The 27,712-nt window shown below is 34.7% G+C and overlaps 1 protein-coding gene across 13 annotated transcripts in view; it reads right to left on the bottom strand.

Moving 5' to 3' along the window:
• Positions 1 to 27,712, bottom strand: part of LOC137237910 (collagen alpha chain CG42342) — a 506,444-nt gene that overhangs the window by 2,518 nt on the left and 476,214 nt on the right. For 5 of the 13 annotated variants that reach the window (XM_067762266.1, XM_067762269.1, XM_067762270.1 and 2 more), the window contains 5 exons: positions 26,067 to 26,129; positions 3,847 to 3,873; positions 3,729 to 3,782; positions 3,085 to 3,282; positions 2,464 to 2,809 (listed from right to left, as the gene is read on the bottom strand). In XM_067762266.1, coding sequence (XP_067618367.1) covers positions 2,648 to 2,809; positions 3,085 to 3,282; positions 3,729 to 3,782; positions 3,847 to 3,873; positions 26,067 to 26,129 — 504 coding nt within the window. In that variant the 3' untranslated portion in view covers positions 2,464 to 2,647. Of the gene's footprint in view, positions 1 to 2,463; positions 2,810 to 3,084; positions 3,283 to 3,728; positions 3,783 to 3,846; positions 3,874 to 24,793; positions 25,819 to 26,066; positions 26,130 to 27,712 lie in introns of those variants that run through there. The other 8 variants (XM_067762273.1, XM_067762279.1, XM_067762278.1 and 5 more) reach the window with 6 other exon arrangements.

Raw genomic sequence — 27,712 nt, 5'->3', positions numbered from 1 at the left:
GTCTATTAATTAACACGAATGCCTTGGCACAACCTGCTTCTTCCGTTTTCCCCTTTTATTCCGGCCTCGTGACTTCCTTGCCTTTATACCACTGGGATATTAGACCAATACACTTCATGGTTTGGTCAATGACACTCCTAAATTTTCTGGACTTAACAACGGAAGCCCACGAAAGTTTTTGTCACTCTATGCTGCTGTCGAGGCCTTATACCGTCAAAGCGTTCTCATCAGTCTCTGAACGCCATAGTGACGATCTAAATTAGTTTGCCTTGTCTCTCCTCTTTTATTTTTAAATTTCTTCTAAATCCCTAAATTCACATATCTTCCTCCCATTCCCGAATCCACTCCCACTACAACTACCGCTCTCACTATCACACCCACTTCTACTACGTTGGCATCTCTATATTAAATATGGAATACCTGCTTCACCAGACCAGCCGATTTAGGTATCTTTGTTTTCATTAACGAAACCGAAACTAACGCAAGAACAATTTTAAATCGCATTCATCTTTACATTTAAGATATATACTGATAATTGACACTTTCTCCTGTCTGATAATATTTCTCTCTGCGAGGTACCTAAATTCTCAGAAAACAGAGGCATTTTTTATATTTTATATGCTGAGTGGAATATCAGCCTATCTCGACTGCCGTTTCGGAAACGATCTATCTCAGAATTCGCTTGAAGAACGCCCTATCTCAAATTTTGTTTCAAAAACGCGCTATCTCTTTGACATTAGCTGGAGTGTTTATGAAAAAATTCTGAGAGAGATCATTCTCCAACCGAATGCTGAGATAGGGCGTTATTCAAAATGTTTCTGAGATAGAGCGTTTTTGAAACGGCAGCACAATATTAGGTAATATTCCAATCAGTAGCCGGTATGGTAGCCACAGCAAAAACAAATGTTAAACCTTCTTGGCTCTCCCTTCCCCTCTTCATGCTCCGCCTCTGTTGTTGTTTTTGTTGTTGTAGCAGTGTTTCATCCCTTTCTCTTCTACGTATCTTACCCCTTTCACTTTCAAAATTTTTCTCTCTGTTACTCCCTCTTAATCCATTTACCAAAACCTGCCTATATTTTTTTCCACCCCTTCCCTTCTCTAGGTTCCTCTCCTCGCCACTTTTATCTACATTTCCTACTTCCACTTTCTTTCCTCTCCTTAGCCTTCTCTCTACTCTACTTCCTCTCACAAGTTCCTTCTCTTCGTCTGCAATCGCCGCACCTATCTCTAATATTCTTTTTTCTCTTTTTTCAGCCCATGTCTTTTTGTATAACACTTTCTCTCCCTCTCGCTTTTCTTTTTAACCACCACCACCTATTAAAATCTGTATTAACAAATCCTATTTGATAAACATATTGTGAAAACACATTCTGGGGCCACTTGTAGAAGAGGAACGCCTGTATTACTGTGCTATTCAAGCAGCACCGTAAATAGGATTTTCTTAGCATAAAGATAAAGACGTAGACCTGTACCAAATCTCAAGTAAATGGCACCATAATAGAGATTTTTGGAAAAGGTCAGTCCCTGATCCTCTTCCTAGAAAGAATAATAAGCCAGTCAAGGAGACAGGCCTTTACCAAATTTCAGAAGAAAAAAGGTCGGCCTCTGTTTCACTTCCCAGAAAAAGTAAATAATGATTCTAAAGAATCCTCAAAATTGCTCGAACACACACACACACACACACAACTTTTCATCAAAATCGGTCATCGTATAGGAAAAATTCAGACACAAACACACGTACAGAAGAAATATATACATATTGTGTCGAAAATTGACATTACTATGCTGTTAGTAAGTAATCGCAACAACAAAACATAGCAAGCAGCGGCACTTATGTACTAGGCAACGAAGAGATATCTTATACACACATATGTAGTCATTAGCCGAAGTGGTTACTCACATATACACGCGCATACGACTAGTAGAAAAGCATAAACTACAAATATACATGTATATAGCTGGTAAACAAGCATGAGATATAATTGTTCGCGAAATTACTAGACCTTAGAAGAAATGGGTAAACGAGAAAACCGAGAGTATAAAAGCAGCGTAAGCTGAGGAATCAGTAATCAGTTTGATTTAAACACGCTATAGTGAAGTACGTGATAATTGTGAAGTACTACTCCAAAAGTAGTCTAATAAAGACCATGCAATCTGAATATTGGAGTTATTTATTCGACAGTTCAGCGATTCGAACGTTACCAGAACGTGTATAAATTTCAGGAATTTCTCCTAAATTCGTTACAATATATTAAGATAGCGTTTGTATTTAATAAGAATTAACGCAAGGACCCAGGGGGTCTTATCTCTTTGGAAGTAAACTACTAATAAATAACAACTTTCTATAAATAACTACTGTGCTATTTAGTTTGCCATTACCGTATTATAAATTGTTTTAAATTAAGTTATTGAAAAGTTAGCACTAAAAACATAAAAACATAAACACATCTAAATAATTAATACCACTTTTAATTACTGAAGACTACGAAGCTTGTTATGAGTAATAGAGACGAAAACATTTTATTTAGTTGTTAGCAGCAAACTGGTTAGTTAATTTGCGCCGGTTTAGTTTTCCCGTTTGTTATTTATTCATTGCTAATTTGGTAGTTTTTCTCATTCCATTCCATTTGCACGTGCATCTGATGACTTAATCATTATTGTGCAAATTCTCAGCATATTCATCATATTCTTCTTCAGCCTCATTTTGCTCATCTTCCTCCTCCTCTGCCTCATAGTCGCTGGCATTGCTCTCAGGCGCTGTTACATCGGGCAAATAATCTTTGTGTATTGGCGTCGAAATGACGGGCTCCTACGGATGAGTTGGATTAGTGTGTGCATTTGTGTGCGTGCAAAGTTATTAAATGCTAATCAATAAGTAAGCTATATGTGTGTATGTGTTACGGTTGGTCAAAAGCTAAACATGCAACTAGTGCGCATTGTTAACAACAAAAAGCGCGTAAAAGAAATTTTGAAAACCAACACCAACACAAACTAAAGAAATATTTAATTTAACGCTCTAAATATTTTTTCGAGTTTAAATATAATAAAAAAAAAGTAATTTTGTATTATTGACTTCATGCTAACCTTTGGTGGTCGCCAACCACAGCCCGGCAATGGTAAGCCATCAGAGCCCAGCGGACAGGGCGCATCTAATCCAGGTACGCCCTGTTCGCCCTTGTCGCCACGATCACCTTTACGTCCGCGTTTACCGGGTGGCCCAGCATCACCCCGTGAGCCCTTTTCGCCGCGTGGTCCCTCTTGACCGGGTATTCCATCAGTGCCCTGTGCAATAACGACGTACATACATGTGTGTGTGTATGTGTGGATAAACCAAAATGAGCAATGGTTTTTGCAAGCAAACACATATAAAGTTACATATACCAACACAGATATAAGATATGGATGGGCACATTTTTCACAGGTGGGTTGAGATTTTTATTGTTGTTTATACATAATTACGGTAGGAGTTAGTTAAGAATTTTGTATCCAATGCGTGTGGAAATTTGTGTTGTTGTAGAGAGTGCAAACGCAAGAAAAATAAGAGAAAAAATAAATTTAGAAACATTTAGTCTCTGCTCAAATATAAATACTTAACTAAAAAAAAAAACTAAAACATATATTTGTAGCTGTGCCCATTTATCATGCAATTTTGGAATCAAAACATTAAAGCTTCTTTACATTCATTCACCATTTGAAAATAATTTTTCACTGATAATAAACATTCTTACCGGTAGACCAGGATCGCCACGTTCACCCTTGGTTCCGGTTTCTCCTTGAGCACCCTGAAAGCAGACAATTATAATAAACATCATTTCAAAAAGATTATGTATTATCTCTTTAACTAACCTTCATGCCATCTAAACCCGGAGGGCCCTATTAAGGTTTAAAACGAAAGAGTGAACAAAAAAGTTAATGCAAAAGTTATAAAATCGAATTTCAATAAATAAATCCATGAAAAAATGGAAAGAGTAGAAGGATGTACATATGTATGTATATTTAAAATTTATTTACAAAATGAGCGACTGGTTTCAACTTTGACTTGAATGTTATATGGAGTTAAGTTGACAAAAGGAATATACAAGACTACGTTTATATAGACCAAAAGGCAGCGACCAATTTTTTCCCCCCAGCGGGTTAGACAGTTAGAATATACCCGCGGTAGGTATGCCTGTCGTAAGAGGCGATTAAAATACTAGATTCAAGGGGTTGTGTAGCGCAACCTTTTTAGCTTGCCAGCGCAATATATAGCTTCTCCAAACCAAAATGTCAACCTCACCTATCCGTGGCGAATCATTAACAGCCGAAGTTTTGGCGACCACGAACTCCTCTTGGTTCGGGCAAAGGATCCTAAACTCGATAACAGACCCCAAGGCCTTCGGGGAGTGTCCTTATCGCTACAACAAAAACAACAACAACCAATTTTTTCCTAAACAAACACTCACCTTAATACTTTCACGGTGCGTTGTGATGCCACATTATTTGGGCGACACTACTTTCCAGTGAGGAGGATATTTCCTCCTGAGATTCTACACACCGAGTTACTATCCTGCAACAAAATGGGAGACAGTCACGCAAATCACCAGATTCGATTTTACAGTTTTAATGACTACCTTCGAACTGGTCCTAAAAGTATGTAGACCGGCATAGTTGGTAGCAACACTTGCACCAACAGCGCTAAAGTCTGAGCTATATGAACTTAATTAATTACTCAAAGGCACTATTTTATAAACCACCTACGAGTGTACAAATAAAGAACGCGTTCAAAAGGTCGCCAAAAGTATCAGTTGAAAGCATAAAATAGTATGAACTAAGTAAGAACTAGTAAGGTTTCTTAACGGGATAGTTATTTGCTGCAGGGTGGTTTACAGTGAACCGCATATTTCCTCATGGGACTCGTATACCTCCGTAACACCATATTTTGGGCTTACCTTTGTAAAGGTTGACCAATTAAGCTTGAAGCTTCGGAATCTTCATACATGGGCATATAATGTCGGGTTGACCATCAAGATAGAGAAGAGAGATACAGTCTACTTTGCCAAGAGGTATACGGTCAGGAGTTGGACTAGGTTTGAAGTAAGAGGTGTAACCTTGCCTTAGAAACCTTGTACAAATCATTATAGACAGTAAGTTTTCGTGGAAATGCAATAAGGAGAGAGTGAAGAAAGCCTCGCGCATGTAAAATAATGCTGAGGTGTACGCGGAGCCTAAATTGTCAGACAAGCAGCAGCAAGCACATCTACAGATTTGTGTCAGCAATCCTAAGAAAGAATCGCATATAGAGGTCCAGCAGGCACAAGTGCTGTTTATTTAAGGGGGCTTGGATGACCCAGAATGTTGAAAGTGGTTTCTGCGATGGCAGGAGTGAAACATCTACATCGATAAAACTCCACAAAACCTTTGGGACTTATCTTCAACGCTACAAGAAGAAAAATAAGGTCGATTATACATTCCCACGGTTTTTGTACCAACAGCAATTACTGTCGATGAAGAAACGAATTCTTGTATGAACGGGACATTGAGCTCCTAGAGAAATGGATTCCTCGGCGCTCACTGCACAGCAGCCCTCCACAGCTACAAGTATCCCAAGAGAGCAGGATTCCCCTAGATACATTTTCATATATGTCGCTAACTTATTGCAACTTTACACTTTTTCGTAGGAGCTTTCCAAGATTTCCGCTTGACTGAATATTTTTCAAAACTAACCTCAACGAGTTCGACGTTCCTTTATTCCTTTTTGCGCTGTCGACAAGCAGCCTTCTGGTCGTTTAGTACCTCCGTCCAGCACGGAGTTGCTCACATATGCTGAGGGCATTCAGGGGTAAAGAAATTTGATAAGTACTAAGGCCCAAAGCTCACTGTGAAGTTAACGAGAAACCAATTTTAAGATTCTAGAAATTTGTTTTGTACGCTTCCAAAAATATGGTAAATTATATTCACTTACATTGCTTTAGAGAAAAGGAGCTTCATTTACTTCGGCAAGGATTCTGAAGGAGATTGAGTCATTATTAAGGCGACATCTTGTCGCGCCAGTTACTTGATCTGATTGTTCGAGTAGCATAACTATACACCACAGACACCTTCTACAAGAGACAGTTGCTTGCTGTCACCAAAGCAAAAGTCGGCTTGCATAATCCTTCGCAAGCACCTTATACTAGAAAGAACTGAACCTATATTACTAAAGAACTTCGTCTGCTGTTATCTAAGGAAGTCAAATGATGATAATACATCTATAATTATAAACTTTTTGGTAAGTTATTTGATAAATGCCTTACGTCCCAAAAAGTATAACAAGCGAACTCATAGTTTGGCAGCCGAGGTTTCCCACTCCATTGAGTTGGAAAGATAGGCGAAGAAAAGCTTGGTGGAGAATGGCATGGATGTTGGCTATATCAAATAAGAAGACAATAAAGGTCTTTGGGATAAAAGTTCTTCGTACGATTTATAACGTGATGATGTACTTTATGCAGCTATAGTCTTAATTCTGCGAAGTGAAGAAAATTCTATGGCCGAGAAAGTATTTCTATCGATTTGTACTAATAGCGACAGTGGAAACGTAACGTAGAGAAAGTTTTACTCTCCTTGGTTTTTGGCTTCGTTGGACTCAGAATCGCATCGGTTGTTAAATGCCAATTAGATGAAAAGCATAGAAAAATTAGTATTGTCTTGGTTTGCTTTGGTCTGAGAAGTTTTATAATTATTTTACTTTAGTTTGAGAAAGGATGCTACCAGCGGGCCGCGGTGTGCAAGAAGGTGAACTTGTGGAAATTCGAAAGCTGATTCTGCAGTGAATCAGATTAGTTATGGTTAGTTTTGTAACGAAAGTATCCCATTATAGCTTTGGCCACTGCTTCAATCCCACAGTTTAAATAAAAATTGTAGTAAAATACCAGTCGCTGCATTCATTATAAAAAAAAACTCCTATAATACCCTGTCAAAGGTGTAGTTTTAGATTATTTAATTCGTTAATGCCTTTTACCTCTTTCATGCATAAACAATAAAAACGGTTAATTGGTTATTTGTAAAAAAAATTAGTATTTCTCAATTCTCTTTATTATAATTTTTCGCAGCAATGCACAAATATACATATTTATTATTTAAAAATGTTCACACTAAATTTCATAAAATATTTTCGCATTTCACATAAGCAGAATATGTAAATTTCCACAGAATTACTTGTGTAGGCATGGACATTAGACCTTATCAAAATAACTAAAGTTAAGCTGCATTTATTGTCTTATTACAACCTTAAATATTGTTTCGAGGAGATATTTTTGATTCAGAAAAATCTTAAGCAATCTGTTAGTGTTATGTGAGTAAAAGTTTGACTATGAGACGCACTTTTTATATTTTGAAGAAAATTTAGTTAAGTTTAAGCATAATGATCATTGTCATACCTCTCCTGGTGTAAGGCTCGGATTCATGGACCATGTCGAGAGAAGATGAGATGGCTCTTGGAGTATTCGAGAGAAAAGTTCTCCGGGAGATTTATCGCATTGTCCGTGATGCCAACGGCGAGTATCGAAGGTACATAGATATGACGAGATAAAACCCAAAGGCTTCGCTGGATAGGTCTTGTTATGCGAATGGACGAAGACGCTCCGGCCAAGAAATTTTTTCGGTCCACACCGAAGTTTGGAAGCAGAGGGAAGGTCTAAACCTCCACTGAGTTGGGAAAGCCAGGCGGAGGAAGACTTGCCCTCCCTGGTGCTTCCAACTGGCGTCAGTTATAGCTGGCGTGATTTGTAACAGGTATAGTTGGCGTAATTTGTAACAAAACGGCCAAATCCATTTAGGCGGTTACTCAAATACCTCTTCACGGCTTTGCGCCAAATCATGCATATATAAGATGATCTCTATATTGCTAGAACAGTGCATTTCCGAATAATGTGAATTACTATTTCATAGCAAATAGTGCAATACGATAGCGACAGGTCTCTGTATCGGATAATTTGACCTTATTAAGGCGATATCGTAGATGACCGTGTCTCGCACAGTACCATGTGACAGTTAGTAGAACTCCTCTACGCAAGTTATTGTATCTGAATGATACTCTTTTTCACAGCAGTACATACAGTTTGGTCAATCTTTTCCCTAAGCAGATAATACAGCGTTATTTTCAGTTATTCGTGGTTTCCCATATGTATTATTGGAGAGCCCACAACAAGAGTCTGGACCATACAATTTTACAGCGGCACAGTGCTTGGCCATATGCTCAGCCTGTTTATTTCATGTCTCTTATGTCGAGGAGCGCATACAAACCAAACATTGTCTGTCGTTCCTAGACGAGTGAAGACTTTAATGCAGTCACTTTCTAACTTAGAAGTGGTTGTGCAAACAAAAAAGACACGTGAACCAGCCGGACTGTATAACAAAATGAAGACCTAGATAAGAAACCTCTTCGTAATATTTTTTTTTACAAGCTTCCTTAAAATAGAATTCCGCAAGAAGCTAGCGGGGTTGCACCATATAGGTATCGATTTTTTTAGGTGTAGTCTATAACTATCACTTCCAATTTTAACCTGATTTGGTCTATCCGTGAATCAGACCTCTGGGTCATGGCTAGGAATTATATGGACGCCATGCTTTTCAGGCTATTCCACTAAGCAGTCGCATCACGAGAGCAACGGTAGTAAAGCTTGAACTATGTCTGTGGCTAAATTGAAGTGAGACACACGGTTTGACAACGGTTTGTTAACGATGTGTTATCAGTTTGTTACCGCTGGGCTAGGACGTGTCAATATTTTTTATTTTATTGGTTTGTTTTAGGTGTGTTATCGATGATGTATCGACAAGTTATAAAAGTGTTATAAATTTGCTAACTACAAACTATAACTTTGCTATCGGTTATCGATTTGTTATCACTGTGCTATAAATTTGTTATTGGCGTGTTAGCGATAAGTTATCGATTTGTTATTGATGTTTTACATAAGTTATCGATTATTTATCGATATGTCTAACTATAGAATATTTATCGGTAGTTTATAAAAAAAACGATAGAAAAGCGGCGGCCGTGGTGTGGTGGTAGCGTGCTCCGCTTACCATTTCGAGGGTCCTGGGTTCAACTCCCAGGCAAAGTAACATCAAAAATTTAGAAAGAAGTTTTTTTCAATTACAAACATGTTTTTCTAAGCGGAGTCGCCCCACGGAAGTAATTTGCCAAGCACTCCGAGTGTTTTTCTACCATGAAAAGCTTTCCAGTGATAACTCATCTGCTTTTCTGAAGCCGTTTGAAGTCGGCGTAAAAACGTGTTGGTCGTGTCAAACCAATTTGTTGGAAAAATTAAAAGAGGCACGACGCGAATTGAAAGAAAAGCTCTGCATAAAATTTCTTCAGTTGTTATCGCGCTTAGCATCTTTTTATATCTAATGAAAAACTATTAATTCGATAGCAGAAACTTATGCATTCATTCTCGGAGTATTATCAATTACCAACGCCTGATAAGCATAAATATACCGACTAAACTTTAATATAAAATCGATGACACATCTATAACCCGGCGGTAACAGGCCGATTCGAAACCGATAAGAAGCCAATGACTCGACGATAGTAATTCGGTAACGATAATAAGCCGATAATAACAGTTCGGTTGTTACCAATAAGATAACGTTGAAGCTCATCTCAAAAAGCCCTCAATTGTTTTGTTTCCGGTAAAGCTATCTCTATTGTGGCTTAACTTCAACACTTGGGCAATCTCTAGTTAACTACAAAACATAAGTTTTATAACCGATTGTGTGTTTACATATCGAACTTAAGGAGTACCTTCTTGTAAATAGTCTGTGTGGATTGAATAAATAAGTCCATTGTGCTACTAGAAGTCCATTGTGGCACCAGAAGTTTGATTAACGATTATTTTGTATTCACGCCTTTTTTCAATATGTTTTGACAAATATTTGAGCTTCGGAATAATTTCTGATTATATCTAAGTGTTGGCACGTTTTTTATGCCCCTATTACGGTATACAACTCAACTTAGTTGGGCCCGTGCACCATCTAACTCTCATCAAAGTCGGATCAAAACACGCGTTTCGATATCTGTTTTGGTAAGTCTAGTTGAGGGGTTGACTACTAATACTGCTAATATGTTTCTTTTCCGCCTTCGGATTATTCTTCTCGAGGTCAATACGCGTCTTTGGACACCTCTCTCGTAATTTTTGATAGCGTATTAGCAGTCGACCCCTCAACTAGACTTTTGCCTCCGTTTTTAGGATTCGAAAGCGGAAATTAAAAATTTTATTTCTGTCGCAAAATATTTACAAAAACCCACAAAATGGCCCGAGGGTCCGAAATATGAGGCCCGATCCACGGTTTTTTTACACAGAAGATCTTTCTGTGTTGGCGGCCTTTGGCCGCGATTTGTAAAAATAACCCTGGGTAGGTCCAACGCCTTTCTGCATTAGTGTGTACAAAAAATCTGGCACAATACATCCACATGAAAATTTGAACCGAAATGATATGATAGAAATTAAATTTTTAATTTTTGTTTTCGGATTCTTAAATCGGAGGTCGAAACGCGTCTTTTGATACCAACTTTGAAAATTTTTGTTAAAAATTAGGTGGTGAACCGTCTTCTAAAACGTTGCATTTTTTCAAAACAACTGCAAAATTGTATGAGACAACTGCTAGTAATCAGTTGTAAGATTTTGACGCGTTTGACAACTACATTAACACAACGTTGTAAACGGTAATGCCACAAAAAGTTGTTAGACGAGACAACTCAACTAAAATTTTTTTTGACAGGTTGAGTTGTAATCTGTAATATCAAATTGCGAAATTTCAACCCAACCAGAGTTGAGTTGTAAACGGTAATAGGGGCATTAATTTTGAATAGAATGACAAGAGTATCCTTTTTGTTTCGTAGCTGGATTTGCCAAAATATTGTGGCGAATATTAGCATCACTATGATGTTAGTAACTAATCAGAACAACAACAAAAGCAAGCAGTCACACTTATGAACCTGTACATATTAAAGGAAGCACCGTCACTTATGTACAAGGCAACGAAGAATATTCCAAAGTTGAACGAGTCTAACTGAGAGTTTAAAAGCAAATCGATGCAAGCGATAGCAAATCAGTTTGATATTAAACACGCTAGTGGTGAAGTATACTTGTAAAGTACTACTCCCAAAGTAGTCTGAATAAAGACAATTTTGCTTAATATATAAATTACTTAATATTGGGGTTACTTATTCGACAGTTCAGCGATTCGAACATTAGCAAAAGGTGCCTAGTAATCAGAAATCCCCAAAATTCGTTACAATATGTATGTCCTTTATAAGGGAAATTGAAAGCGAACTTTTTTATTTATTTTTTTTACACTGTCTAATGTTTATACCTGCATTCATATTTACATATTCTCTTGTTGTTAGTAGTTTTATTGTTGCTTCTTTTGCATGCATTCCTTTTGTTAGCGCAAAATGCAATATAATACATTGGTATTTTTTTTGTTATTCTCTTGTTTTTTTTTTTTTTTTTTTTTGTAATTGTATATGTATGTATATTGGCTTTGTATGTATGCGTTGCATAAGCGTAACATAGCACTTAAATTTTGATCCTTGATGTTGTTACACGTAATTTATATATTTATGCATAATCGACATTTAGAAATACAAATTACATAAAAACACACAAAATTACTTTTTTGAATATTATTTTTCCATGATTAATTACGTATAATGCAGCAAATAATAAAAAGTACATACAGATCAATAATATACACTATGATTATTTGTTCTTTTTATTTTTAGTTGCATATTTTTTACATTTGTTAGTATGTATGTATTATGTTGCATTGTTGTATAATATTGTAATATTATTATTATCATTCAAGGTATTTTTTTGTTCAATTTTTCATTTCAATATTCTAGCCTAAAACTAACAAAGAACCCGTTAATGTTTACATATATGCATTATGTAATTAAAAAGCATAAATAGATAGTACTATACATATGCATTAGGGTGTGCACATAAAATTTTGAAAGTTGGTAAATCTTAAAACTGTTAAGAGTGGTATAAGCTATAGTGAAATATATTGTGGAAATTAATTAATGCTTTAGAGAAAAAGTAGTTTTAGTTTTTTGTTTTTAATATTTTAGTAGGTTATGTAAAATTTATGGACGTTTTTTTTTGCACAGGCGAAAAGGATCGTGCATTTCTTTCGATCTTATTATTTATTTACATTTTTTTATGCGCATCTTTTTTTTTTGAGTTTAAGTGAGTTCAAAAGTGGGAGCATTTATGGAATTGACTTAGATGGTTATCTCTTTTGGCTTTTGAATTGATTTTCATTACAATTTCTTTTGGCCTTTTGGAAGGTGTTGCATAATTGAACTCAATTGACATTGAAATATTCAAAAAAATTTGCATTATTAATTCTAATTTTTTTCCTTTTTACCAAGATGTAATTAATTTATGTTTGAATATACATTTACTTAATCCTTAGTTTAATTCTTTGCTCGTTTAAATTTTCGTTCTTTCATTTGCTTATCTACTTAAATCACTTTTGTTTCTGTTTTTTATTTTTATTTTTTTATTTTTATGTTATATTACATGGGCATTTGCTTATAGTACCCACCTTTTTAGATGTATTTCTATACATTTTAATGTTTTTTTTTTTCATTTAACACTTAAACGCATAACTTTTATTGAGATGTATTTGAAACCAATAAGGTGTCAAATTTTATTGTTAATTTCAATTATTCATATGGGCTGTTTTGATTTAAAAATGCCACAAGTTCTCACATAAATGCAAAAAGCGTACCATTTCAAACGAACTGGAAAATATTATAAAAAAACGACCATTAAACATATTTTGAGCGTTTTATTAACTTTCGCCTTCCCTGAGGACTAACAAGCGATTAATCAGAAAAAAATCAAATTAAAGTAAGAGAACCTAAGTATGAGGGTGAAAATCAAAAAAATTTATAAAAATATAGAATTAAATACTTTCACAAATTATGTGTTCTGAAGCTAGATAAATCCTTTAAATCTTAAATATATGTACCTCTCAAAGCTCTCGGGTTGTTGCTTAAAATTTTTTATACCCATCTGTACTTATTAACATAATTATAACTTTGATTGGATAACGGTTGATTGTATAGGTATTAAGTAATCGAGATGGACTTTCATATATAAAAATCATCAGTATAGAAAAAAATTTGATTAAGCCATGTCCGTCCGTCCGTCCGTTATCCCGATAACCTGAGTAAATATTGTGATATCTTCACCAAATTCGATATACGGGCTTATATGGACACAGAACATATTGTTATTGAAAACGAGCGAAATCGGGCGATAATCACGCCCACTTTTTCGATATCGAAAATTTAGAAAAATGGAAAAAAATTAAATAATTCAAAACCGAATATCGCCAAGCTAATGAAATTTGGCAAATAGATTGGTTTTATGACACAAAACCTTGATTCCAAAAAAATTTGTAATATGGGCGTGGTACTACGCAGATTTAGAAAATTTAGAAGTTCAACAAGCAAGATATTACATTGAAATTTGGAAGAGACACGAATGCGATTTTTTTAAATTTCATGTTCACGGAGACGACCCCGTGATAGTTTTTCCCTTATGCTGAATTGTTATCGGGTTCAAAATTTTAAGACTCTATCGAAAAAAATTAGTAAAAGTCGGAGATCGATAATTCCTAATGGAAACCGAAAAAGTTGGTACGCTCAAGTTGAGCACCACAACCTTATATAATTTGGGATTGCCCCAACAAACAACTTAGTACAGCACGATAAGAAGTTTTTCCTTATATGTGACCTGGAATCATGAAAGGGACCTAATGTGCGAAAATACCGTTGTTCACTTTTTGAGTTATTCTTATAGGAAATTTAACGCTCCTTCCAACGGAACAAACAGTATCGCAATTAAAGCCAAATCGGACCACAAATACGATTTTTTTTAAATATTTCGTTGCATGCGTCACCTATCGGAGATTTTTTGTATTATTATTGCATTGCCATCGGGTTCTGAACTATATTCCAACTTATCGGGAAGCTACTTAAATTTTAATCCCAAAATTCGTTCACAACGGCCGGCCGCTACACAGAGTCAAGCTAAACAAAAACTTTAAACGCGTTTTTCTCGAAAACTTGTTTTGGCACAATAGGTACCTTTCATGATTGCAGGTCACATATGTATTTATGAGCAGGGTTTGCGCAGATAATTTTCGCTGTCCATCGTTATCTGCCAGCATGTTTGAGTACCTTTTCATTCGCCCTTACACATTAAAGGGTACAATGAGTCTTTTGTAAATTCGTACAAAATCTGGGAGAGTAGCACTTTGATGCGAATAATGCTCAACATACCATATACCATAGTTCCTTCAGTAGTTTTATTTTATCTGATAAAAATACTCAGTAAATATTTCGCTACATTTTAAATAAACATAAAACAAATTTATGATGCCTCTGTGAACAATGTGTAACAAGCTTATGAATTCCAATAACAACGCCACAATCAACAAAGATGTTGCGTTTATAAATATGAAGGAACTTTAGAGTTGGCCGATGAAGTTTATTTCGCCTTGCCCATTCACATACCAAATTTCGCAAAGCGCTGTTATAAACATTCTCCCTATACAACATAAACACTTGATAACATATTTTATTTCGTATTCATTTGTTATATTGCAGTTTTTAATTGCGAAAAATGTTAGAAAAGTTACTAACGAGTGGGAAAAATAAAGTGTGCTGGCACTCTTAGCCAAAGCAAATGTCAAATTCCTCTTCTTATGCTTTGCTTGCAACAAAATTTGGGAGTTGGCTACTTTTCAATATCAGATGGCGCCAGTATCGCTAATTCTACCGTTCTCCATATAAATACTTGCAATCTACTTATAACGCATAAGATTGAGTAAAACGCATTTATATGAAAAACTGCTTATGTGACGGGGCTTTTACACGATCGGCAACAGCAAGGGCAAATGAGTAGCAATGCCACAAACCCATACTGTACATGTAATAAATCATTAAATCCTCATTTTCAGTACTCTCTTTTTGCAGCTCACTGATCTAAATTAGTAATATTCGTCATTTTCACGGTGGCGAGTTATCTTACATTATACAGTTAACTATCGATTCCTGATTCTCATGCCGAGTTACTTTAAGTTTTATGCTCTTGTCTTGGGCTTGTAAGGCGAGACTCCAATTATAAGGAGTTATACAGCTATCAGAGCTAGAAGCAGCAATAGGCTGCAAAAAGCGTCTAGTATTTGCTAAAAGGACGGAGATATTTTATAACATACGACCTAGGTTGTGATAAGGTATTTCACTTTGATTCTTAAACAAACTTCTGATAGCTGTATGGACTCATTTAAGTAGTCTATGTGAATTCCTCACGGACCGGCCAGTTCAATCTAACCTAACCTACTTAAAGTTTACCCTCTCAATGCTGCCGAGTTTAAGCTCTAGTTAGAAATCATAGGTTGTCTAACATGCGTTGGACAGTAAAAATTTAGTTAAATGTATAAAATCAAAATGAAAATTTGTAGTTAACTGTGGAATGGAAGTTTACTTGCCACTGCGAAAATCGCTACTAGTGTTTTATAACACAAAGACGTATAAAGCTATGAAACTTAATAGGTGGGTTGAACACGCAGAATAGAAAAATAGTAAAATTTTGGGCAGTGGGCGTGGCACCGCCCACTTTTAAAAGAAGGTAATTTGAAAGTTTTGCAAGCTGTAATTTGGCAATCATTGAGGATATCATGATGAAGTTTGGCAGGAAAGTTACTCCTTTTACTATATATCGTCCCCGCTTGCCAGCAGCATGAATGTGCCAAAATGAAAATGTTGGGAAATCGAGTTATTGCTCTCTCAAAATTAGAGGAATTAGTTTCCAGTGCAAAAATGTACTTATATATAACACTCACACTATGCTCTTTTAACTGAGATAATTGTTCTGCTCGCATCTCTTCTATTCTCCGAGATTTAGCATGTTCATTTTTCTGGCACAACAAAAATTTAAAAAACTGATATATGTTTTGTTAACACATCTATAAAAAAAAAAATTAAAAGTAGTCGCATCAGGTTAATCTGCTCATGCTTTCTATGCATTTTGATGCGCTGAATCCGAATAAGCTATAAGAATTGGCCCGACTGGTCATGGTATGGCCTTAACCTCAAAGGACGTAAAAAATCACTAAAGATTGATTTTTAAATAACGTTAGGGCCAAGCCAAAACCTGCTAGGCAAATTACGTTGGCAGATTGGGATTCGGAGCATCGCAGTACTTGGGAAAACATCCGCGGCTGGGACTTATCGAAAGTATGTATGGCAATGAAAAAAGTTACACATTCAATTCAATTTCATATACTCTAGTAACTAGTTATTATTCTTATCAGAATCAGCATCTTCTGAAATGTTGGGTTCGGGAAAAGCGTTGCCCTCAAGATTTTTATAAAACGAATGATATTATTTTGGTATAACCAGGTTTTCACACAATTTTTCCAAGTATTTTAGTTTTGATTGGGGAAGAGGCAACGGCTCCGAATAAACCGGTTTGCCTTCAATTAAACAACTATTTTTTTTTTAGGATATTAAGCTATTAAAAATTCTTCATCGGTATAATTATTTTTGAAGAATACCATGCACGTATACCCGAACGATCGAACATACGAATATGCGCTGTTCTTATTTTTTTCAAAAATTGTAAAAATTGTTTGGCCATATCAACGAATGTGTCATACAATGTGCCACATTCATTGAATTGTACATTCGTGAAAATGGCATTGCCAATTAGTGGGGTTTCCATGTACGTAGGAAGCTCTAGATTTAAGTAGAACCTAGATAATCTGAACGGTAATCCAAAAAGGCCTCGAACAAAAATTGGAAACATTGCACATTCATGCCTCTGGCTAGTGGGCGACGATATGTTCTAAATAAAAATTAGCCAAATCGTATGACGAACACGCCCAATTAAAAAAAAATATATATATTTGAAATTAAAATTTTAACAAAAAATTTAATATCTTTACAGTGTATAAGTAAAATATGTCAACATTCAACTCTAACGTTTGTCTCCAAAGCTCTCAGCTAAGTATGTAATGTTCGGTTACACCCTAACTTAGCCTTCCTTACTTGTTTAATTTATAATTTATTTAATAATTTGGGAAAAATTTAAACAACGTGACATCAGGACGGACAAGGCGACAGCTGTTTCGATTATATCTTGTACCTACGATGGTTTTGTTTTTGTTTCTTTAGCTTTGTTTAATATAGAAAAAAATTTCAAAGGAATAAGAAAATCAGTAAAATTTTCAAAAGCGAAAATTTACTCTATATTAAAATTAAAAACTAATTTTATATTATTAAAATATCTGCGTAAATTGGTCAGGTGTTAACTTTGCCACAACACTGTGATTACTCTAAATGTTTATAATAAAACTGCCTTATAAAGTTTTTTCTATCACTTACTAAGAATTTAAACATAATTTTTTTTTTCAATAACTCCAGTGTATTCTTTCGAAAGCTCCATTGTAAGCAATATATTTTATACATTCCATTAAAGTCCGAGTTGAAAAGTTGTATAGCGCCCTATTGCCATTTTTCATTAATCATTCTAACTAATATGTTTATTTTTGTAATTCTGTATATCATTCGGCCTACTGCTCTACAAATACTTAAACATACATACATACACATAGGAAATTCTATATACACTACAATTAATGAATGAGTTTTAGGAGTAAACAAAATAGTGCTAACTACGTCTTTGCATGGCTTTAAGTTCTTTTCTTCTGTCTACATATACATATGTCATATCATAGCTACTATCATCAAATTGCGTTTCTATGTAATAAAATGGAAGAGGCATTTATTTATCAATCTTAAACAAAGTATTCACTTTTCTATCGGATTACTAAAGTCGCCTGTATTTGCCCAACATTCATACACACATACATATGCACAATTTTCTTTTGTATCTGTATGCTGTTCTGTTTGCGTAATTCCATTACACACACATACACACATATGTTATTGTACAATCATCAATTATGTGAAGCCGTAAGTCTGTACTAATACTTTGTATTTAAGTTGTTTTATTCAATGTAAACATTTAATGAAAAACAATTTTTTTTATCCTTTTAAATTAAGCAACGTCATTTTCTTTTAGTTTTTTTTTTGATACTTCTAAAAAATAAATTGTTATGTGGCGCTTGTGCTTATGTAAATACATATGGGGTATTCCATCCCATTTCGACCAATTTTGAACCCGACCCCTTTAGAATTGGCTGAAAGTTTTTCTTCTTTTTCTAGCTTACGAAAGACGTTTTTCAGAATTTTTTCAAATTTTTCCATGCAACTTAAAAAAAGTTATGAATTTAAAAAAACACCGTTTTTGGTTTCAAAATGCTATAACTTTTTCAAAAATTGACCGTATGGGATCTTTTTTTTTTAAATTTGTTTTTAAATGTGCTTTTCGGAAAAAATACAACAAAATTTTTAAAGTTTTTTTTTAATTTTTCAGTTTTTCGAGATTTTTCGAATTTCGCCATTTCTTTTTTCTCATAAAAAACCTCAATCAATTCTGCAATCATCCCCACTAATCCCGGAGTGGGCCGATTTTTTTATATTTTTTTTTATTTAATTGAAAAAAAAAATTTTCAAAAATAAAAATTTTTTTTTATCAATTTTATTTATATAACAAAAAATGTAAGAAAATGATTTTTAAGTATTCTTTTCTTTATATATTATGGTAATCTACGATTAAAATAACCACGATTAGTGAAAAGAATACTTAAAAATCAGAAATCAATATTTAGAATCAGAAAAGAATTCTTAAAAATCATTTTCTTACATTTTTTTGTTATATAAATAAAATTGATAAAAAAAATTTAATTTTTGAAAATTTTTTTTTCAATTGAATAAAAAAAAAATATAAAAAAAAATCGGCGCACTCCGGGATTAGTCGGGATGATTGCAGAATTGATTGAGGTTTTTTATAAGAAAAAAAAAAAAAATGGCGAAATTCGAAAAATCTCGAAAAACTGAAAAATTAAAAAAAACATTAAAAATTTTTTTGTATTTTTTCCGAAAAGTACATTTGAAAACAATTTAAAAAAAAAGATCCCAAACGGTTAATTTTTGAAAAAGTTATAGCATTTTGAAAACAAAAACGGTGTTTTTTTTTAAATTCATAACTTTTTTTGAGTTGGATGAAAAAATTTCAGCCAATTCTAAAGGGGTCGGATTCAAAATTGGTCGAAATGGGATGGAATACTCCATATACACTTATGTATGTAGTATGTACAATTGAATTTTACTCCATATTCAATTATTATGCATTGTATTTATGCTATAATTTAAATTGATTCTTTTTGCTTATATATATTTTGAACTGATTTCTTTGTTTCGCTTCATTGTGTATAGATACAATGTGTCCATAGATATACCGTTATTTGTATTTCTAAATATAAAAAAAATTTTAATTGCTTAAATAATATTCTTGTGAAGGTATGTTGCATTTATGTAAGTTAGTGTTTTTTGTTGTCTCTTCAATGATGAAATGTTAGGGATGTTACGGAAGTGATTTTACCGGACCCGAATCAGATTTTTTTTAAACTGACTTATCAGAATCGAAAGCGGTAGTCAGAACAGGGCTCGAGAGATACATGCATACATACCAAGTTAAAAACAGAGAAAGTCCGGGTTTCATGGATAGCAACCTATTTCAAAGAACAGAAAATAAGAAATTTTTCGATTTTCATGATGCAATTTTTTTATAATGAAAATTTTTCTCGCGGTAACTGATATGTTGTTGTTGTTATCGTGCGAGATTCGTGTATTTCACACAGAGAATGTGGTATGCCGAGCGTTCATTGTTTTAGTACTTTGTCTTTACTTTGTGAATGACTCTGAGAGCTTTTTAATCATTTTATGATTCAAATGGCTGAGTTCTTATATTCCTCAAAAGTTAAACAAAAAAATCACACTCAGTCCCGATTCTATGATCTCGTGGGTCATGCAGGGACTATTTCCGCTAACGCTTTGAGACAATTTCTAGACTTTAAATCAACAATTCGGGTCTTGTTGTTATTGTTGTAATTGTGCTTTGCCTTCACCAATAGGTGCGATCACTCTTAAATCCTCTAACGAAAGTCCGAGGAAACATGCTGTTTCAACACGGTTGGGCCAGAGAGATAAAGTGTTAGAGGCGTTGGTTCCACATTGCATTTAAAGAAATGGTTTGTGTCACTTGGGGACACGTTGCAAGCAGGACATACATAAGGTATGTTGGGGTTGATTTTGGACAAATAACAGCTTAACCTACTACAGTATCCCGATCGAAGTTGAGCTAGGGCGACGCGCGTCTCCCTGGGGAAATTTTTTTCTTAACTGCGAGTTCAGGGTATTTGTCTTGAATAATGGGATTAATCGGGAAATCCCTGGAATAGTAGTCCGACGACTTTTTATAGATGTCTGCTTAAATAGATAGCTTCTTCAGTCTGTGGGAGGCGGAGCTTCTTTACTCAGATGTCTAGCTTTCGGAAAATGTTTGTTCAGCATTTCATTTCTCCTAATGCGGAGTATTCTCGCCTCAGCGCGGTGTTTTGACAAGCCTGCAGTTTCCTCCAGTGTGTTTCATTAAGGCTCCACGAGCATATTGGGAACGCGTAGCATATAAACCAGACTATTTCGGAATAGTTTTGGGATCATTGCGATACTATTTTTGGATCATTTCGGGTCTACTTTGAAAACATTTTAGGACCATTTGGCAATTTTCACCTTTATATCGAGGTCCTTTTAGAAATATCTGAGAAAATCTTCATTGGCTTGCTATAGGCAAATTACGAAATTGAGCTTCTTAAGGCTTTTTATCGGAGCTTTATTGGTTTTTTAAAATCCTTTAGTGTGGCCAATTGGCGCCAGAGCGAAGAAGCGACAGCCACTCCTTGTTGGACGCGTTATGGCCGGTTAAACGGTTAAGCACCAAATAAGTAAGAAAGTAAGACGAGCTATGACCTTGCCATCGATTTATTAAAGAAGTGTTCGTGTTTGTAATCGGCATTTTATCGATTAGTTAGGGGCATGCTATCGACGATAACAAACCGATTAACATCGTTACGATAGCATTCAATAACAAATCGATTACTCGCCCATAATAAATATATAGCAGTTTGATATCACATCGGTAACAAACCGAGAACACGTCAATAGCCTTCCCATAATATGCTGATTTCAAGCCGATAATTCATGGACAATGGTTGCTAACGACAGCAACCAATAAAAATTCGATAACAAATCGATAATACACAGGAAACTCCTCGATAACACATGCCGATAATAAACCGATAACGGTTGTGTTCCAAAAATAAACAAACCACATTTAACTTAGAAACTCGACTACGTGCAAATACTCCCTTTTTATGCAAGATACCCATTGTCTCAACTTTCGGGCATCGCGTTTTAAGAGTCTGAATTTCATGTTTCTTTAAGAAAATCCAAATTAATGCATACCATGCTATGTTACTGAGTGTCTCGAGGTACAAAACACCATTTGTTAGCCGTAATTACAGATTTTTAGAAACTCCTTAACTTTATTCATGTTCTTCTAAACGAGCCACACATAATTATAGAAAAACAGCCAAAATTCCCAGGAATTTGTATTTTTTGCAGTGCTGTGATAAAATAAGTGTCTTTGAAGCGACGTGACTGTTGACGAATATACATTAGAGACTGTGAAGGATTTTGTCTTTTGGGAATTAACGGATAATAAATCTTGCCAACAGGTGTAACTTTGTACTGAGTCCAATTTAAAAGTAAAGTCCTCTCTCGATGAACAAAAATCGACCTCTAAAAGTTCTCTGGAAAATTTATGGTCCTGTCTGTGATGCCGATGGCGGGTATCGAAGGCTTCGCTGGCTAGGTCATGTGGCTAGGTCATCATGCGAATAGGCGAAGACGCTCAGGCCTAGAAAGTATTTCAGTCGAAAACGCAGTTAGAAAGCAAAGGAAGGGGAGACCTCCAGTGAGTTGGGAGACAGGTGGAGAAAGACTTGACCTCCCTTGGTGCTCCCAATTGGCGCCTGTTATAGCGAAACATGGTTAGCAGCGATAACTTTTATGAAAAAGCCAAACTCACTTAGGCGGTTAGACACCAATTAATGATGATGATGGTGATCAAATAAAAAGGACATGAAAATCTGCAAATAAAATACCTGGCAAGCAAAATTTTTATTTCCCTGTACCCAACTACGCGTTCTGACGTTTCTGCGTCTTCTGCAAGTACTCTAGTATTTTATTAAAAAAAAAAAAACTTATTGTATCAATTGAACTGATATATGTACATTTTATAGCCGCTTCAAGAAAAAAATATACTTGATGAAAATTGTCCAGGACTAATTAATCACCAAGTAAACCAGTTAGTGATAAATCTTGTATTGGCTATAATTATACACAAGCTGAACAATTTTTTACAAGGCTGAAATGAGAATGCTTCACTTCTTCATCATGAAGTAAAGTTTTTTTATTCATTGTATATATAAATGTGTATGTGCATATGTACATTTGTTATGCAAAGCCCATGGACGGCATACAAAATATTTAATACGGCACGTACATAGGCGAATATTTGAATGAATTTCTTTATTATTTATTAAGAAGTAGCACATGTAATTCTCTAACTAAATTATTCAATATTCTTTATTGAACATTTAGATCAAGAGCTAAAAGCAATTTAAGGTTAATTTAACTCTTTTAAGTAAACAACTTACTTTGAACTTTTTTGAGATATTTTTACATAATAATGGAGTTAGGAGTTTTGTGCATTTGTATAGGAAACGTAGGCCTTTGCAAATAAAAGCTACAAATCGTGAGCAACTTCTAATTTATAATATTTTTCTTCTCACATTTTTGTTTTGTTTTGACAGTTGGTTTTCAATGTTTCTAATGTTACGTATTTGCAATGACGTAGCAAACGTTAAGCTGTGTATTGTAGAAAATATGCTACACAAGTTTGCAATGCAAATCTAGACCAGTTGCACAAAATCCTGAACTCCCTTAAACAATGTTTTTAACTGCATTAAATATAAAGACCCATAGGTTTGGCAAATCTATCTATCATCAGTATCAGTTGGTGTGTAAGTAGTATTGTATATTGATATATTTTTAGTTCAGTTAAATGCATAAATGATATGAACTGTTTTTGTTAAGAGGTCTGTAAAAAATTAATTTTGAACTATTGCATTGGGCGTTGAAAATTCATCGCTTGTTAACAATATATGTGTATTTATTTATTATATTTAATATTAAATTCTAATATATTTTAATATTTATGTAATTAATGTGAATAGGCTAGTCAGTGTAAGTGAGAACCGACCTCTAGCGTAATTTTCCTAGGTAAGCGACGGCAACACAATTTGAACTAGGCAACCTCACGTTTTCCGACTCTGTTTCAGAAACAATCAATTATATTTCAGAAAATCTGTAATGAATATCAGAAAAGTGCAAATGTATATTAGTAGAAGCCAAATATACATATTTCAGACATTCTAAATATTTTTCAGAAAAACTCATTCTTATTTCAGAAAAGGTCAAGTGCATTTCAGAAAAAAGCCAACAGTATTTCAGATTTTAAAAATATATTCCAGAAAAGCTCAATTGCATATCAGAAAGCCGCAATCCAGCAAAATTTAATTTGTGGCTATGATCCGTGCTGTGCAAACATGAGTAATTTCTATTAAAATTTAAAGGGACGCTAGCATTCTGGAACTCGAACCTGCATTAAGAGATCGATGATATAAGCACATAAAGTGTGCTCTCGATTAAATGCGTGGTGGCTCATTCAAAAATGAGGTGCGGCAGAATGAGCTCAAAAACTTACTTAACTATTAAACTAAATGTTAAATTTAGTCATTGCATGCGACAAAGCACTGGATTATGATGATTTGAAGGAAGTCTATGTTATAACAGATCAGTAACGATTTTTCGTCTGATACACCTCCATCTTAATCCAATTAAACATGATTTGAAGGAAGTCTGCTATAACAGATCAGTAATGATTTTTGGTCTGATACTCCTCGCTCTTAATCCAATTGAAAATACTGTGACGAATAAAAGCAGTCTCTATACGTCACTATGCTGCTAGTAAATAAGTGCACTGTGCACAACAGCAAAGCTAACAGCGAAGAGAATATTTCACATATATTCAATCAGCAGCTAAGAGCGAAGAAGAAAGAGAAACAGTCACACATACATGTATTCAGCTAAGAGCGAAGATGACCATAACTCACGTATATACATGTATAGGTAATTAACAGAAACGATAGATATATATGAGCAAATATTCGAGACGGCTCTTTGCGAAAAGGCTTGAACATAGGAGAAAATGCCCGTATGGAAACTGAGTGTATAAGATCCGCGCAAGCTGAGCAATAATCAATCAGTTGTAAGCGTAGTACGCGAGTTATTTAATAATGAAGTACTACTACCAAAGTAGTGTTGTAAATAAAGCGCAGTTTGCTATTCCGAAAATTTGAATTATTTATTCGACAGTTCAGCGAATCAAACGATAACATAAGGTGCAGAATAATCAAGAATTTTCTAAAATTCGTAAAAATATATGGTAACAATAAAATCATTTGTAAAAGCAAATATGGCACTTTCCAATATGAATGGATCAGGAGTTATTGAAAGACGATTGTAATGCAAGGGATTTTTCGACAAAGGAAAAACAAACAGGGTTGAAACAGTTGACTGCGCTCGTGCTTGAAAGCACTTGTTTAGTTTTAAGATGCTTTCGGAGGACATGATATAACAGTTGGAATATAATTCCGATTTTCTTTTTTTTCAGTTCGATGCTTTTTTCGTCCTGTTACCTTTTGGTTAACTTAAAATTGTGAAAAAATATATTCTTTGATGGATTTCTATGATATAACTGACACTTTCTGAAATAGATTTGAATTTTTCTGAAGTACCATTGGCTTTTTCTGAAATACTTTTCTCATCTTCTGTGATAAATTTTTGTTTTTCTAAAACTTATTTGGGGTTTTTGGAATACATTTAGAAAATCTGAAAAACAGTTGACGTTTTCTGAGATACACTTGAGCTTTTCTGAAATAAGTTGAGGTATTCTGAAACACAATTGGATTATCTCAAATACCAAAAATTGGAAATTTTCTGAAATAGATTTACACTTTTCTAATACTAATTTGGGCTTGTCTGAAATACAATTAACTTTTGTGAATTATGTTTGCTCTTCTCCGATGTACAGTTGGAAAAGGGGTAGTGATCGTAAAAACGTAAAAAAAAAAACAGTTTAAACAATTTCTTGGTATAGAAACAATTGTCCACTACCAATCAAACATTTAAATGCAGTGTACTATGTCCAACCATAACTCAAGCAGTATTGAATGAAGTGTATTGAAATTATCCACTTATAAGAAAATGGATACCTAGATAATCTAGGCTAGATTTATCTTCAACTAAATTACGTTTTTATATTACAAACATATATCGTTTCAAGTTTCTGTTTTCATAACTTCACTGGGTTTTAGTTCTATATAATGAATATTTATACATACATACGTACGATGTAGTTAAGTATTCGTGTTATGCTATGTTCATGGTATGTATGTATGCAATATATGTTATGTATTTTTGGTTACTAAATTGTAAGAAATTAGTTTACATTAAAAGTTTGCCTCAGTTAATTTCAATCAAATCATGTATGTATGCATGTATGTGTGTATTTTTTTGTGTTCAGTTATTTTAGTTGCATTTAAATGGTTCTGTTATTTGCTGTTTTGCCTTTTGCTTTTAATATATTTTTGCACTTTTGATTTTTTTTAGAATTAGTAGCCCCACACCTGTTAGAAATAAACAAGAAAAAATACAAAAATTATGTTTTACTATTTTGTTAGCAACATAGAATTTCGATTTATTAGACAATTAGTGAACAATTTTTAGTAACGTTAATACAAAAAATATTCAGAATTTTGAAGTACTGTGAATTTATTAAAAAATCTATTTAGGACAGTTAAGTTGATAAAACACAAAAATTTATTGTAATACTATTAACGTAATTTTTTTCTTCTTAAAAGCTTTTATTACTTACCGGTAAGCCTGCTTTGCCTGAGGGACCCAGTGGTCCAGAATCACCACGCATGCCCATAGGACCCTGTGGATAGATAAGAATAAGAAAGTTGTAATTTTTTTGATGGTAACAAAGAAATGCTTCTTAAACTTATAGCATATACTATATCCTAATAGATAGGTCGTAACTTAAAAATTTTAACAAAAGGCTCGATTTTCGAACATTCAGCTAAAACGGTTGTATCTAAGGAAGCCGGTTGAAACAGTTTTAGAGATGACATAAAGTCAATTGACCTTATCGCAACTTCAAATGACCACAAGGTCAACTAAAGTTATGACCATATGAAAAGGTCACAGCGTCATATTTCAAAAAGTTATAATGTCAATTATCGGCGGCACACCGTATGCCCTTGGTTCACACCCCGGGCAAAGCAACATCAAAATTTTAGAAATATGGGTTTTCAATTAGAAGAAAATTTTTCTAAGCGGGGTCGCCCCTCGGCAGTGTCTGGCAAGCGCTCCGATTGTATTTCTGCCATGAAACGCTCTCAGTGAAAACTCATCTGCCTTGTAGATGCCGTTCGGAGTCGGCATAAAACATGTAGGTCCCGTCGGGCCAATTTGTGGGGAAAATAAAGAGCAGCACGACGCAAATTGGAAGAGAGCTCGGCCTTAGATCTATTCGGAGGTTATCGCGCCTTACATTTATTTAATTTATTTAATGTCAGTTATGACCACTCTGCTATTTGAAATGGTAACTACGTCAAGCTAATGTTTTATCAATTATTAAACTGCAGCCGCGTAAATTTTTACACTGACAGTCAAGCAGCAATTAAGGCTAAAATTTCTCATAGTACAATATCTAAAAGTATGTTAGAGTTTATCCCTGGAAAGGAACGGGACAGGGAGAAATATACATCTGGGCATATGGAAATAGATGGACATGAAAAAGCGGATGAGCCAGCTAAACAGGGCGCATCGCTCGAAGCTTCTAGCGTAGACATTCCCATCAGATTGGACACGATGCAAAGAAGGCGGAAGCTGTACAGGATCGACCAAGCAGGAAGGCTGTAGAGCGAAGTTCGGGGCTGCAAAGTGTCAGATATCAACTGCAGGTTTAAAACCTTAGATTAGCAAACATTATTCTTATCATTGAAAAGAGCAGGCACTAAGCTAACGGTGGGTATTCTGACTAGACACGGCGCCAGAAGCTTTTAAATTAGGCCTTGTCAGTGATAGAAGATGTAGGAAGAGGACATGCGCTCAGATTGAGCATTTTTCTTGCTCGTGTCCTGCGTTCGAAAGGCTAAGATTTCAGCTATTAGAAGTGGCGCAGCTATCAGATTTAGAAGCAGCAAGTGGTATTGGTCCGCGAAAACTTCAATTAAATTTACAGTTATTTTTTAATATTTTCGCTATATTTTCTTTAGTCAAACGAAATGAGCAACTAGTGGAGATGTGGAAAGGTATAGCGAATCATTTGATTTTAAAAGTTTCCAGATGTAAAAATGTGGAATTTTTAGAATTCCGCAAGGTACATAAATGGATCCGAAATCCCAGAGGTACTCCTCACTTCGAAATTTCAGATTTTTGAGTTAGCTCGCTATTGATCTAGATGTGCGATATCTTTAAAATAGCTACCTATTTGGTCATTTGCTTTAAACCATT

The sequence above is a fragment of the Eurosta solidaginis genome, chromosome 1, assembly GCF_040869045.1.
Source record: "Eurosta solidaginis isolate ZX-2024a chromosome 1, ASM4086904v1, whole genome shotgun sequence".
Lineage (NCBI taxonomy): Eukaryota > Metazoa > Arthropoda > Insecta > Diptera > Tephritidae > Eurosta > Eurosta solidaginis.
The sequence above is the reverse complement of the archived record's forward strand: the minus strand, read 5'-3'. Positions and strand labels throughout refer to the sequence as shown.